This window comes from Colobus angolensis, unplaced genomic scaffold, assembly GCF_000951035.1.
Source record: "Colobus angolensis palliatus isolate OR3802 unplaced genomic scaffold, Cang.pa_1.0 Scaffold2, whole genome shotgun sequence".
In the NCBI taxonomy this organism is placed as follows: Eukaryota; Metazoa; Chordata; class Mammalia; order Primates; family Cercopithecidae; genus Colobus; species Colobus angolensis.
Window position 1 is genome coordinate 5,295,939 of NW_012115154.1, and position 16,051 is coordinate 5,311,989.

The 16,051-nt window shown below is 36.3% G+C and overlaps 1 protein-coding gene across 3 annotated transcripts in view; it reads right to left on the reverse strand.

Annotated features, from left to right (window-relative positions):
- Positions 1–4,741: 4,741 nt before the first annotated feature.
- The window catches only part of PTN (pleiotrophin), a 109,351-nt gene continuing 98,041 nt past the window's right edge, over positions 4,742–16,051 (reverse strand). For 2 of the 3 annotated variants that reach the window (XM_011941269.1, XM_011941270.1), the window contains one exon: positions 4,742–5,474. In XM_011941269.1, the coding sequence (XP_011796659.1) occupies positions 5,419–5,474 (56 nt within the window). In that variant the 3' untranslated portion in view covers positions 4,742–5,418. The remainder of the gene's footprint in view (positions 5,475–16,051) is intronic. The other variant, XM_011941271.1, reaches the window with a different exon arrangement.

Below are 16,051 nucleotides of genomic sequence, written 5' to 3' on the forward strand. Positions count from 1 at the left end.
AAGCTATTCCCTTCAAAATGAAGAACAAATTATGGACTTTACAAACCCTAACAATGGAAAGGAAGTACATTATCTCATATTCCCCCTTGGATTTTGGAGGGAACATATGCAGTATTTGGAGTCCTAATTGTCCTACTTACCTGTATCTGAAAAGCTACACATTTGAATGAGTCCCAAATCAGAAGCAGGCACTACAGTTGGTAAAAGCAGATTTTCCACTTGTCTTGTGTGACCTGGCAGATCCAATGATTCTGGAAAGCTTGAAATCTAGAATGCTCGAAGTTCAACTGAAGTTTCCATCAAAATAAGCTCTTTTATCCTAGCAGGAAGTGGAGAAACTCTGCTAATCAGGTCAGGAGGGGGCAATTAATTCTGAGTTGATGTGGACTTACTAATCTTAAAAGCACACCACGTGAGGAAGGATTTCTTTTCCTTGGTAGGCACGGTGCTTCACTTTTACCGGAAAGACCCCAAAAAATATAATTAGCAGAATATTTTAGAGTTTCAAAGTAAATCACACTCCTATGTCAGTCACAGTCCTAGCAGGTAATAGATGGCATGCTCAGATAAAGAGTTTAATCAAAGGACTATTTACTTCTTAATAACCAGGAGTGCTATATACTTCTTCTGTGCACAAAGAAGTATAAGGAGAGAGAAGATACCAGAAATACAATCATGGTGAGAGAGAGAGAGAGAGAGAGAGAGGAAGGGAAAAGAAGGGAAGAGAAGGGAAGGGAAGGGAAGGGAAAGGAAGGGAAGGGTATGGCATTAAAACAAAAATGCTAATTTACGAACAATGATGGTACATTTTTCTATTAGATAAGTTTTATTATGATAACTAATAATTTCTATTTGTTCTCAAAATGATCAATGCTTAGTAGTGCTCCTTCATAGCCAATCAACATGTGAAATACAAGTGAGACAAAATGTAGGTTGAAAAAGGCAGAGATTGCTCATAATACCAGTGGTTGCTGATGTAGAAATAATAGATAATGCTTGAATATATCTGACAAGTCCAAGGATAAGGACAGCAAGGATTATTTTTTTCTAAAAGGCCAGGAAAAAAATGTTTGCTTAATCCTGAAATTTAATTGTATATTTCTTTATAAAAGTCACCACGTGATACTATCCAATAGCTCAGAGAGTAGTGTATACTTTATTCCATCATCATTAAGAGACAAAATTTAAAAGAAGATACATTCGTTCTGAAGGGTCTTGTTGCTAGCTTTTACTCCCTCAAATTGAGTTCAAGGTTACATCCTGGTGGAGTATTCATTCAATCCTATGATCCATGAGGAACACACAAGAAAATATTTACAACTACAACTGCCATGATAACAAAAAATAATAACCTGATACTCATGGTGACAGAAATAAGTCTTCAAGAGCAGTTTAATTTACATTCACGTTCTTTAAAAAATAGTGTGGTATCTTTTTTTTTTAACAGAAAGATTATCAGGCAAAAATGACTACCTTAAAAGCATGCAACTTTTAGGATTTAGAAGTCTAAAATTCATGTCATTCATTGCAAATATTTCAATCTGTTGATTATTCACAGTAAGGGATGCATTCATGTAATTATCCAAGAATCTCATGAACAAAGATAATTGAAGGTTTGCCCTATGTTTGATGGATCTGACAATCAAAAAAGGGAAAAAATTATTCTCTGTGATTATTTATCTTATGTAACATCTGTATCTCCACTAAGAGCAAATTGAATGTGTGGATACAATCTCTGTGTGTTCTCTAAGTTATCCCAGGAGTTCAGGGATAGGATGGTCAAGATTTTTCATGTTTTCATTCTCTAATAAGGTATAATATGGCTTCCATGCACATTTTCAAAGAACAAAAGAAAATATAAAGTGATAATCTACATATAAACCTCTTTAGCCAACCCCATGAGTAATTTAATACAATCATTGTAATAGATACATGTGTAAGAAATACATTAATGTTCTGCCTGTCATGGTTTCATTCTTTTTTAAAAAAATGGCTTTACAAAAATTAAATGTTGGGAGCTAATTCTTTATTTTTCTTTTTAAATAATAATAGTTTTTAAAGTAGGTCTGCTTTTCTAATGAGTACTGGAATGCTTATGAATTACATTGTTTTACTTGTGACCCCAACAGGATGAAGCATTTTTACTTTCCTTTTGTTTCTCTGCTTAGAAGAACAAAAGATTGGGAAGAACAGAAACAGTAGAGGACAGGTGAGTTTCTAAGAGTAAGACATGTTTTCCTCTGATTAAAAATGCTCCATATATCTTATTTCTGGTAAAAATAGAGTGCAAATTTTGAAGCAGGCATTCCTTGCTGAATGCTTAGAGTAACATTATGCCCTTTTCTTCTTATATTAATGTATTCCAAGACTCTTATCACTGTTTAAAAAGTAGCTTGAATGCTTTGATATTCTATATCCAAGGATATTGATCTGCCTTATTATTTTTGGAGAGGTTAATGTAAAGAAAGTCCCTTTGCTTCACTCTATTAGAAAACCCCATGACTCAATGTAGATAAAGTTCTAATTTTTATATTTGGAAACTACTTTAAAACAATTCAATTTGCAAAAGACAGTATTTTCTATTTCCTTTTTCAGTGCTTTCTATAGCCTATTTACCTCTGTTATTCACATAAGGAAATTATATAATAATTCATTTAAGACTTTCAGAATTATGGAGCCAATAGATGTTACAGAAAAAAAAAAAAAGATCTGTATCTCTTATTCTTAAAGAAGTATCTGTCTCCTCAATGGAAAAGAACTATAGCCTTTTCTTTCCCAATAAGATTTCTCATGGTCAAGTATAATTATTCAATTTTTTTCATACCCACATCTTCCCAATTTAGGAGAAATTCTCTTAAAAAATATTTAGAGCTTTAAACTCTGGTTGAGTACCACTTCTACTAAGTTAAGAAGATGTTAATATGTCATTCCAGGAATATATGAAGTCAAAATGTCTATCCAAGATCCTCTTCTTCACAACCTATATATAGAAGAATGTGACAGCATTCATATATCCTGAATAAATTAGAAAGTCTATCAGAGAACAAGTGTGAGAGATACCAACTCTGAGCTGAATGAGGACACTTTCTCATCAGGGAAGATTTGTTTTTGCCTGCATCTTGGTAAAGTTGCTTTTTACCCTCTCAATTATTGGACAGAAAGTTTGTCTTCCCCCTAAGGCCATTTAAAGGAACACAGATGACTTCTTTACATTTTCCTTCCCTTCTTCAAGGCTTAATGAACTTTAGGGTGAAATTTATAAAGCCCAGAACAGAGAGTTTGCTCAAGAACACTGCGAAGTGCCCGATGACGGTCTATTTTTTCCTATTTGTGAGAATCAGAGACGTGGAGAGCTTGTCCTTTTGCATTTATGTTTCAACACTTCGGTGTGACTTAACAAGATGTTTAAAGCTGAGGCTGGGGTAGAATAATTCTTGAGACTTAAGGGATGTTGAATTTCACACTCTATATAAGGGAGCTTAGCATACCAATCTTTGCTTTAGGGGAGAATCAGGGAGCTATTCTAGGGCTTGCTAAGTATCATAGTTGACACAGCAGAGAAATCTTTCACTTTTGGCTTTCTGCCATGCCCTGTGAATAAAGGAGTGTGCCACAGTTATTTACAGGACTGTTTTTCCCTTGGGAGATTTAGTTCTAGTTCACCTTAACTCATTACTGATTCACGGGCTGCTGCTTTTGGCTAAATGTGTTAGAGGAGCAACGTTAGCTAAGAGGTTATCAAAATTTGCAATAGGCTCTTCCATCCTCCCATCCTTTTGGAACTTTGCTGTCAAAAAATCCACTCAAGACACTGCCTTTCTTTCTTCTCTTCCATCTGTCCCCATGAGTACTTTTTCCAATTAAGGTCAGCTTATAAAAGGACTACATTTACTATTCATGTTTCTATCATTTGCACTTTACAAGGCACTCTTTTTATTAAGCACCAGTCCATAAAATGCCTGGAAATTCATCCTTTTTTTCTATTCCCCACTGACAGGTGGCTTTGATGTAGAAGGGAGAAATGGATCTGCTCAACATTCCTAGCTCAAGTAGAGTCATAGGCTAGACGGCAAAAGTAGTTTAGCTGCTAAGACCCTTTGGCTGCATCATTAGACCAGCATGTAATTGTGTATTTTACAGTTAGCCCAGGGTAGGCTGAAATCATCATTTCCCAAAACGGACTTAGCAATTATCTTGGTAGATTGGTGTTTGTTTATTGAGTCTTATCACTTTAGAATTAAAGAGTATGTCAAGAGAAACACTTTAAAGATAATCCCAGAGACTTTTCTATTATTCCCTGAATAATAGAACAGACTTGTTTACTTAAAAATTGTGCTTAGAGGCCAACAGATAAGGAAGTTATACAGATTGCCTTTGGCACTCATGGCATGTAAAAAAGTGAAAATTTTCAGTTTATGGAAACTAAGCCCAAACTACCATTTTGCACATCATTACAGTGATCCTGATTTGGACTGGCGCGAACCCAAATATATCCACGATAAGAGTGTTTTCCTGCTCCACCAAACCCTAGACTATTGTGAAACTTTTGTTGAATTCAGTAGTACCAATTTAACCTATTAATTACTGATAGAAAGTACAAAAAAACTGTGTGGCATTTGTGCCCAAGAGTGACTTAGCTAGTTTGTATGACAATTTCTCTGTGCTAATAAGTTGACTGGGAGAGTATAAATGACTAAAGGAGTGGGGTTACAAAAATGACATTATTGAACACAAAAGCAAATTTTTTTCAGCATCACCTTGATTTATTTTCCTAGTATTTTTTTCCTCAGATGGAAAAATAATTTCATCAAGAAAACATATTCTTCTGCCAAAGTGAAAGAATTTTATGTTTTAATGTTTTACTTTAAAAAAAAAAAAAGTCAACATTGAACTAGGGCATGCTCTGCTTCCCCACCCCCATTGTGCTGACTACATTTTAAAAAATCTATTGGCAGAAAACAAGATAGTTTCTTCAAATAGAGTGATTATGTTTTATTGCTATTTTGTTTAGTATATATTTTTCTCAATTGGGAAAAAAGTCTAGGTGAAAAAAATTACCTAACAAGAGAAGTAGTTTACATAGTCATAACATTTAAATTGTTGCCCAAAAACTGTAAAAAAAACTTAATGTAAAATGTCACATAACTTCAAAAAACTTACCTCAATTGTCTATCATTTATCATGTACTATAAGTCAACTTCCTAAATAAGATTACAGTCCTTTATTATAAGCCCCTAGTGGTACTATAGTATACATTTAAAAAACACTACTACAAAAATTTTCTTTTCTTTTTGTTTTTGCTTATTGTGTACTTAGCTATAGATAATTTTTGAATAAAAAGCCTACGGTACATATAAATGCAATAGTTAACTGATCCTGTTTGCTGATGTCCTTTTTATATTCCACAGGTGACATCTTTTAATCCAGCATCTTCTCCTGTTTCTTGCCTTCCTTTTTCTTCTTCTTAGATTCTGCTGTGATTACAAAAAAGAGAGAGAGAAAGAGAGAAAGAGAAAAATGTCAAGTTATTAAATTGCAGGGAAGAAATAGCCACATTTCTTATAATTGACCAGGAATGAAAAAATCAGATTGATACACAAGTTGCTTGCTCTTGGCAGTTCTCTTGGTAAATTGAGAAAAAACTATGTGTGTGCATGTGTGTGTGTGTGTCTGTCTGCTTTTGCCAGAAGAGTGCCTGTGAGAGAGGGCAGGAGGAACATAGCCTGCTTCTGTATTAATTCTATAAATGCCTGTTATCTTACTGGTTGCCTTTGCTTGATAGGCAAGATATTGACTTGCGGTCCTGCTTAGAAAATAGAAATACAGCAGACATCTCTTAGTAAATTACCCAGGGCACTGCTCAATGGAAAGCTATGAGAGCTCTGCTTGGCACCTCATATCCTCTACTCCCTTTCTGTGGGACTCTTTAGTAGTATATTTTCTGAGCAAACAATTCCAAAGTGATTCCACTCCAGGTCGGCCCTTTGCTTATATATTTGGCCACCTATCTATATAGGAAGAACCAGCTATAAACCATATGTACTCTCTCTGAAGCTTTGCCTACAGGAACTCCTAGTTTGGGGTAAAACAAATGGAATGTGTCAACATAGGCTGTAGGAAAGTAAAACATGCAGGATTTCAATCAAAAGACTCCATTCTTTCCCATTCAATCATCTTTCCACTTCTCTTTTCCTAACAGGAGAATGCAATATAGAATAGAACACATCTAATTTGGCTCTAAAGACAAAAATGGTCAGAGTCACTGGGCTAGCAAGTGAGTGGATATTGCTAAATATTTCTGAGCCACTTCTCCAATTTGGTCCATAGTAGCGGTAGAAATAGACCGGTTAAGTACAAGCTCTGGAGTCAGACTGCTGAAGTTTAAATCCTGGCCACATCATTAAGTTACTGTGAGACACTGAGAAAGTTAATTAATGTATTTGTTTCTTAGATTACTCATCTTTCAATACGCATATGAAAAGTATCATAGCACACGATAGTAACCACAGAGTTTATATCCAAATTAAACTTATTGTATAAAATCTACTGAGAACAGAATATGATACAATAGCATGTGGTCAGTTAAGGATAGCATTTATCGGCCGGGCGCGGTGGCTCAAGCCTGTAATCCCAGCACTTTGGGAGGCCGAGACGGGCAGATCACGAGGTCAGGAGATCGAGACCATCCTGGCTAACATGGTGAAACCCCGTCTCTACTAAAAAATACAAAAATTTAGCCGGGCGAGATGGCGGGCGCCTGTAGTCCCAGCTACTCGGGAGGCTGAGGCAGGAGAATGGCGTAAACCCGGGAGGCGGAGCTTGCAGTGAGCTGAGATCCGGTCACTGCACTCCAGCCCGGGCGAAAGAGCGAGACTCCGTCTCAAATTAAAAAAAAAAAAAAAAAAAAGGATAGCATTTATCATTAGTGTGATAATAGAGCAAGAACAAGAAATCATTACCCTGTATAATTAAAATCCCTAATGATCATCAAGACATATTGATTGAGCAGGTCAATGAATGTGCTAAGCAACATAGGGTCACTGGGACAAAAACAATGACCAACAGGGATTAGGTCATCGTTCACTGGAGCATACAGCCTGTGTCCAAGAGGACCGTAAGACTTATGATGACAGAAGATATGATATGATGCCAACAGAAATATTGTATGTTTCTCGGCTCATACTTAAGTAGAACTGGAAACTTTTCCATTTCTGTGTACTATCTCCATGACCTCTTCAAGTAGGTTCCAAAGTTACACCCTAGTAGTATTTCTGCTCAATGTAATTGTCCTAATCTTCCTTTACTCAAATTTCAAGGGTACACTATATGCAATTGGGTCAGCAGTTTCTAAACCCAGGCTAACTTGTTGCCCATAATTGTATTCATTTCATTCATGTCTTCCTAAGTTTGCCCCACTTCTATACTAAAGAAATTTAACCTTTCACTCTCTCTAGTTTTGTTCGTTTTCTCAAATATCTTTCCTTCACCCTGTGAGAGGTGTAATAACCAGAATTTCCAAGTGAAAGATATCTTTTAGGTCAAAGGAGATATTCCGTGTAATTTCTGAAAAATTATTCAGTGTCTGAAAATGTAATAATTCCCAATTTTTGGTCAACATTTTAGGCAACAGCTGTATATTAGGATGGTATCTTCAGAGAACAATGTCAGATTTCAACTGAGACCTAACTCTGGTTTTTCCTGTCTCAGTTTCCTCATGTCCCTTCCTGGGAAACCCGCAGGAACTTGTTATCTTTTAGATCTCCAGTAGAGTGGATATCTAAGTAGCAATTTCCATATTTTGGCTAACATGTTCCTGTTTCATACATAAGTCTGAGCGGATGACACACTAATCAGGTTTTGTATAAAAGTTTCATAAAACTTAAAATTAGTCTGAACATAGGACACTATTTTATCTGCTAGTGTAAGGTTGTCCATTTCAAAGAACACTTTGGGAATAGGAATCTGTCACCAGATTCTTCTTGGTAAAGGCAACAGCACACTCTCTGTTACCTGAGCCTGACATTGGTGTTTTATTCATTAACTGACAACTTTCTAAATCCCAGGAAATCAACCACTTGCTTATTAAATCTGCACAATGTCAATCAACTTATTCTTCTGACACAAGTGGCAAGTCATCATGGCACTGCCTGGACACCTTGCAGAACTTGAGTCCACTCTGGGCTCAATCTAAAGAGAAAAATAAAGACTCTTCAGTAAAAAGTAGTGGAAGGAGGGAAGAATTCATATTTGCAATAAGGTCAGTTTAGTTTCTTACATAAAAAAGTGTTCAAATTTTGTGAAAAAAAATCAGGTCAGTATTATTGCTTCTAATCAAAAGCAGTTTTTTGTGACTTTTATGTGCATTCAACTGACAGACTAAATGAGCTTTGTCACTGCTTATCTCTGTGGCCTCAAAAACTTATTAACAACCTCTCAGTCTTTACCTAGTATACATGAGGGGTTTAAAATAGTATCACAAAATCTATGATCTAGAAAAAATGTAGTCCAACTGCCTTATGTAATAGATGAAGAAACTGAAACATTCACATCATCCCTCTTTACTTCCATCTTCATACTTATGCTTATTTTAGTTCCCCAAATACATCTTTCCTGTTTGTCTCTCTCTCTCTAGTCTCTGGCCTTCAAATTCACTCTTCATTCCATCAACCCCACACTGCCACTACTACATATGTCTCATTAATGCCTCCCATTCTTCAGGTACCAGCATTGACATCACTTCTAGTTTGCTGACCTCTCAGTCTGAGTTAGAAGTTGTTTCTCTTTCCTGCTCTTGTTAGAGCACCTATCTCTAGCATTGTAATTGCCACCAAAATACAAGCTGTGAGAGGGTGCAGTTTCTACTCTCTGTTGTACCTCCAGCCCATGGCACAGGGGCCTTGTGTATAAAAGCTGATTAGAAAAGCTTTAGTGAAAACAAATGGATCCATAACATGGAGATAATATGTCTCACCCATCTTCCTTATGAAGGTTCTTTGAATTTTCTTTGCTTCTTTCCATCTTATCCTTTTCATATTACTTCCTCTTGGCCTGAGTGTTCCTTCTCCTACTACCCCAGTTTGCATAGTCAGCACCTAGTCATCCTTAAAATCTTAGCCTCAGCTTCATTTTCTCAGGGAAGCCCTCCAAGAGCTCTCAGATAAGCAGATTCCATGCACAGACACTCTCATTGTGCCTCTCATTGATTTTTCCAAAATTAGGACTGAACTATTAATTTTGTCTCTAATTATTTAGTATGTTTTTCCCTTCCTATGACAACAGAGACTCTATCTGTATTTTGCATCTGTATATTCTGTGCCTGGGACATAACAACCACTCATGAAATACTTGCTGCATGCCGAGTGGATAAATGAATACTTGAATGGGAAATAGTTCAACCCATTACTATGTAGAAAAGAGTGTTTCTCAAGGAAAGTAGGGAGTGTAAATCCAATTAGAATCTGGTCAAATTTCAGTCTATCTTTAAAGACAAATATTTTATGAAGAAGAAAATTTACAAACACATGTATACAAAATTTATCCAGGTTTCTTAACGCTTTTTCTTTAGAATAGAGACCTGATTAAACTCTGTGGGTAAAACTGTCCCAGTTTAGTCGCCTTTCAAGGTTAGAGTGAGAGAAATGTTTACTATGAGATGTAGGTCACAAATTAGCCTGGAGCAGGGCTATAATTAGTTAAAGTCAAACGCTTTTTTATTGAAGTCACATAGTGGCTACTCTAGAAGGTTCTGAGAGCCAATAGGATTCCTACCCTGATGTGAACAGTAGGGCACTTTAGTTCACATTGAACAGAGCCAAATCAAGAGAAGGAAGTACACACACACCACACATCAAATAACACCCAGGGTCACATGTCCCTTGTTCCTGCCTGGATTGAGGCTGCAAAGCAGAAATGGATGCAAACAGAGAATGAGCCATTGTCAACATGTAAGAGTAAAGGGCACCTGCCTGAAAGGTGACTTATTCTGTTCCTACCAGGACATCACTGCACTGGAATATCACAGCAGTGCCCTGGGTACATTTTAACTTCCTGGATTTTCAAACTTTCATCCTTTCTTTGGCCAGTTTTTGAGTTGATAGAGGCTAGTACTCATAATAATTGGGATACAGAGATGAGAAAAAAATAGTAGGTGTGTATTTTTGTATTTCTGTAACTTTGTGGGTTTTTAAAAATATAAACACATTGTTTTAAGATACGCTTGAAAGTGTTCAGAAAGTCCTAAGGCTTTCCTAAGAAAAAGTGCTCTAGAAAGGACTTCGGCTTCTTATATTGCTATGAATCATAGGATGCAAAGGGCCATGTTCACCATATTCTATCCAGAAAACTCAGAATTTACCCAAGGAAATTCTTTCAATGCATTAAAAACTCCTGATAAGGAAGAAGACAGGCAGCGATATGTTTCGACTCTGTGTCCCCATCCAAGTCTCACCTTGAATTGTAGTCCCCATAATCCCCACGTGTCAAGGGCAGCACCAGGTGGAGGTAATTGGATCACGGCAGCAGTTTCCCCCATGCTGTTCTGTGACAGTGAGTGAGTCTTATGAGAGTTGATGGGTTCATAAGTGGCGTTTCCCCTGCTTGCACTCATTCTCTTTCCTACCACCCTGTGAAGAGGCGCCTTCCACCATGATTGTATGTCTCCTGAGGTCTCCCTAGCCATGTGGAACTGTGAGGCGATTAAATCTCTTTTCTTTATAAATTACCCAGTTCTGGGTATTTCTTCATAGCAGCACGAGAATAGGCTAATCCAGTAAATACAGTGAGAAAAATGAGTAGAAATTAAGATGAGCCATGTTACGGTAAGTTCTGAGTCCATGTGATTTTTTCCATGCTGAATAGAAAACAAAATCTTGACAAATGCTAATGTATTAAGTGACACTATGGCCTTTAGGTACAGTGAGACAATGAAAAAATCATGAAGTTTTTGTTAGAATCATACTAAGAACTAAGTCCTAATCTAGAGAATTGGTTCAAATAGATGTCTGCCACTTACCAGCTCTGTGATCTTGTGCAAATCAATCATTCTGCCTCTGTTTCCTATAAACTGGGGATAATAAAACCTATATCCTCCTCAGGGGGCCATTGTTAGTATCATGTGAGATTACGTCCTCTGCAATCTCATCTTACCACTAATGTTCAAAACACATTAATTTATTGATTCAGCAAATATGCACTCCATCTCCACTATTATAGATGCTAGGGTATAAAGGTGAATAAGACAAAACTCTGCCTTCACACAGCTGACATTACAAATAACACTTTCAAGGTGGCTTTATGGGAGAGTCTTTCAAAATTGTAAAGTGCTTTAAAGTACATACTAATATTAAAGATCATGGGTACGTGACAGCCATTTTTACGGTTTTGAGACCTAGTTTTCTTGTTGCTAATTTACTACTACAATCCAGAGACATGTGTTATGAAAAATAGAGCAGCTAGAAGGAAGATTAATTACTAGAAAGAAAGAGTATACCTACAGTAGATTTACCCTGAAGGAAAAGGAGGGTTCCCCCTCTCGGGGTTATTTCATTTTTCTTACAAAATATTAATTACTTGTCTCACTTAAAAAGTATTACAGACTCATAAAAACCAAAGAAACACAGACACACACACACACACACACACACAGATATATAAACACACACACATACACACACACACAGAGATTAACTTCACAATGTAGAAACAACACTTTCAACAATGAGTTCTATTTATGTTTTCTTTCTATGACTTTACTTAGGAATACTTTGACAGTTGATATAGTATTTTATGCTAAAAATTCAATGTATCTATTTTCCATGCCATTGCATATACCTTGAAATGTGACCAAGTAATATTCCTTTATATTAACCTACTCCATATATTTTGTAACCTTCCATCTTTTGTAGGTCAGTTGGATAGTTCTGACCTCTTGTTATTATAAATAATGATGCAATGCTGATTTTGTTCACAAATCATTGAATGTTTAAATTTTGCCTTAGTTTAGATTATTATAAAAGAATGTACTGGATCCAAGGGCAGGACATTTTAAAAACTCTAGATATGTACTGGGAAATTTAATCTTTGAAAGGAAGTGGTAATTTAAATTCTTATCAGCAATTTATATGAGTCTGTCACAGCAAAGTTACTCTTGAACAGCAAATAATCAAACAATATGCATCATCTGTTTTCCATCTTTTCACCGGCCCTTTGGAAGTGGAATTGCCATGTAGTTGGTATAAGTAAACATCAACTCCCCACTTTCAACATTAAGAAAATCTCGGAGAAATCAGATTGGAAGTGGACCTTAAGAGAAAGACATCTATTTAAAGATTTTTCAAAGACCTTAAGGGGAGATATTTTTCAAGAAGTAAGAAAGTAGAGAATTCCGAAATAAGGTTATCTCATTTTCTCAGGAAAAGGTCTTGCTTTGATTACTTATTTTCAGATGGCCTGCTGTGTATACAGAAAAACTAAAAAGGAAATTAGGAGATGAAATGATTTCAGATTGAGGGGAGCCCAGATTTTAACTAAAGTGAGTCAGCCCCTGTTTGCTGCTGACTTAAATAAAGTGTCTTTGGGTCATTAAAGCAGTGAAAGGAAGTATTGATTAGAATAGAAATATAAAATTTGCACCTTCTAGGAGACAGAATTCACTTTAGCTAAAAGAAGCTAAAATCATTCAGAAATGCACATTGCAGAGGTCAAGAGAGACAGCTGAAAAGGAACAGCTGGAAGCATACCATCGAGACCACTGAAAGTTCACTTTTGAAGACATGTTCAATAAATCACAAGGACTTATTACAGAAAAAGGATCATATCCCTGTCAAACAGTACTATCACAATGTAAATATGTTCAAAAGCCTGGATATCACCAAGATCTTTTTAATGCTTTGTGAACCTATTTAAAGTAACTCACCTGTGCTTAAGAATTAACTGCCTAGTCATCTAGAACTGCCTAATCCCTCGCCCCATGCCAGCTATGCCTCAGAACTGATAAAAAAAAAAAAAAGCTTGTCGAATTTAATCAAAGATTTTATTTGTTATTTATGCACACACACATGCATGCATGTGTGCATGCACCCACACACATACACACAGAGAGAGAGAAAACCACAGATGTGGAATTAATGCTGAGTTTCTTTTGTTTAGCAAAAGCCTTTGCCCTTCCTCAATCTGTAGACCACTCTCAAGATTTTACATTTCTTGACAGTGACCATCCCACAAGATTCATCTATTTCTATACCCAAACACAAAAGAATGATTTATCTCTGATATGACATTTAAACATTTAAGAGCTCATTTCTGCAATAATGAGGGCAGAGGTAGAAAATTTGCCTTATTATAAATTATTGTAAATTAGAAATGAAATGTAGTATTATAAACAGTAATAAGTAGTTCCCACTTAGCTAATCATTATTTTCTATGATCATATCTAACGTTTACTTTAATATAATATAGCCAGTACCCCTAGGAAATCAAATTATAATTTGTGAGAAAAGGGCAAAATTTGAACTCCAATATATTTAAAATTTTAGTAGGTACAGTCTCATAAATGTTTTTCCTATTCATTACCAAATAAATGTTTCTTTTGGTTCAAAAAATTGTAGATATATATATATATATATATATAGTTAAATAGAATCAGTTATTATTATTATGGCCTGACTTGCATCCCTCCCGAAAATTCATGCTGAACTCCTAACCCTTGTTTCTCGGAGTGAGAACATATTCTAGAGATAGAGTCTTTACAGACGCAATTAAATTAAAATGAGGGCATTCAGATAGACCCTAATCCAATGTGACTGGTGCATTTACAAGAAGAGGAAATTTGAACACAGACACATAAGGAAAAGATAGCTGTCTATAAACCAGGGATAAGGGCCTCATAGGGCACCAACCCTGACAATACCTTGACCTCAGACTTTCAGACTCCAGAACTATGAGAAAATAAAGTTATATTTAATCTACTGAGTCTATGGTACTCTGTCATGACAGCCCCAGCAGACGAATGCATCCGTGAATTCGATTTCAGACTATATTTCATTTTTGTGTACCTTCAGAGCATTCTCATCAGCTGTAGAGCTGAAAAATAGGATGTTAGTTTATTGTTATTTTTAAATTTGTCCTCCAGAATTAAATTAATTTTTAAATTTTCAGTCATTTAAATATGTAACTTAGGTGCTAATATAAGGTTTTATGCTCACCAGTGATTTCACTAATCTTACTGCATTAATTCTTTCACCCTCTTCAAACATGTCCTCCCAGCTGTAAGCAGGTGAGTTATTCCCCACTACGTGATTTCTTCTGCACCAAGAGACCCAGCAGTCTGTCTATAGCAGCAGCAGCAAAAGGTAGATCTAAAGATCTTTGTCTATACTTTACACGTTTTTAGACAGTAGCCTTCAGAGCAGCTTAATTTATTACTCTTGTACATCTAGGTGAAGATCCGAAAACATTTTTTTCTATTCTCTGTAAGAGTAAAAATAATTTTTGAAAGCCTAGCAAGAGAGAGGGCCATGAATGTGTTAACCTGCCATCAATATCTGTGGGCCTTGCCGCCTGCATGCATGAACACTAGGATACTAGAACAACTTTACTTCCTTCTTGCTCTTTGGATTCCTGCTGAGTTCTACAAATTGTTTGCTCCTCTAGAAAAAGTCTTTACTCTTTTATTTTCATGGCCTCTGTGCACTGAGCAACAACCAGCCTGCTCTGATTTCCCTGTAGGTTTGTATCAGTGAGAAGCAGAGCAAACTGGGAGTGTGCCAAGTGTCCCCACCAGCAGTTCCAGTTACCAGGAGAGCCATCCCTTGAATCGTGGTGAAGCACTAGAATTGCTAGGAATCTCATAGCAGAGGGAAGACAATCATGAATCCAGGCCAGGGCCCAGGCTGGGAGAACTCTGGGCTAACAAGGCACCTTGCTGTTCACCCTTACTCTCAAGGAACATAGCTGCTGTAAAGAACCCTGGATTGAAAATGCAGCACTAAGAGTGATCATTTGTTTTCAGAGTAATTTTTATACAAAGACAAGCTCAGGCCAGAAATTATCCAACAGGACTCAATCAATCATAAATAACTCTGAATATGCTTATATGAATGTTTAGGATTATCATGGAAACAAAAAACAAATTATTAATTTCTTTTAGAATACCTAAAGAGATCCAGCAGTGATCAGTTGGTTTGGGAAGCACTGGTACAATGGAAAAGAACTCGAAACAGATTGTCCTGACTTCAAGTTCAAGTCTGATCATTCACTGTCTGGGTAACTTCGTGAAAGTTGCAACCTTAGTGTGTTATTTTGTAAAATACGAAGATAACTACTTTAGGCTGCCATGCGGCTTAAGCGAGACAATGCAGGCTAAGGGCTTATATAATGCCTGTCATATCATAAATACTCAATAAATAGGATATACTTTACAATACTCAATAAATAACAACAGGTATAACTTAAAATACAAGTAGAAAGCCTCGATTCAGAAGTTAGAAGAGAGAAATGCAAAAGCTTCAGGAAGGAAAAAGGAGGTCCCAAAACCTAATAACTAACACGCAGCTTTCCTTAGTACTAATTATTCTATAGCTGTTTTGTGAGTATACAGCTAATGATCCCTTGAGCATGGAATGTGCCCCGGGAGATGAAAGCAGACACACAGTTTGAAGTAAACCTACAAATATTTAAAGCTCCTAGTTCTCACATCTACCCCAGCAATTAGGACCAAAAATTCTTTAATAAGGAGGGAAGTAAAACACAAAAATGACTGATTCCAGGTGAGCTCATTGTGCCTTAACAGTGATTTCTCTACACATTTTTGAAGCCAGTGTGAATGATGTAGTCTAGTGAGCTTTACCAGGATAATTTAGTTGGATACATCATTCATTCAGTCAAGTCAATATTCTTCCTTGAGTTTTCTCATGGGCGAGGGACTATGAGATGTAATTTTCTTTTTTTTCTTTTCAATTATATTTTAAGTTCTAGGGTACATGTGCACAATATGCAGGTTTGTTAAATATGTATACATGTGCCATGTTGGTGTGCTGTACCCATTAACTCAATT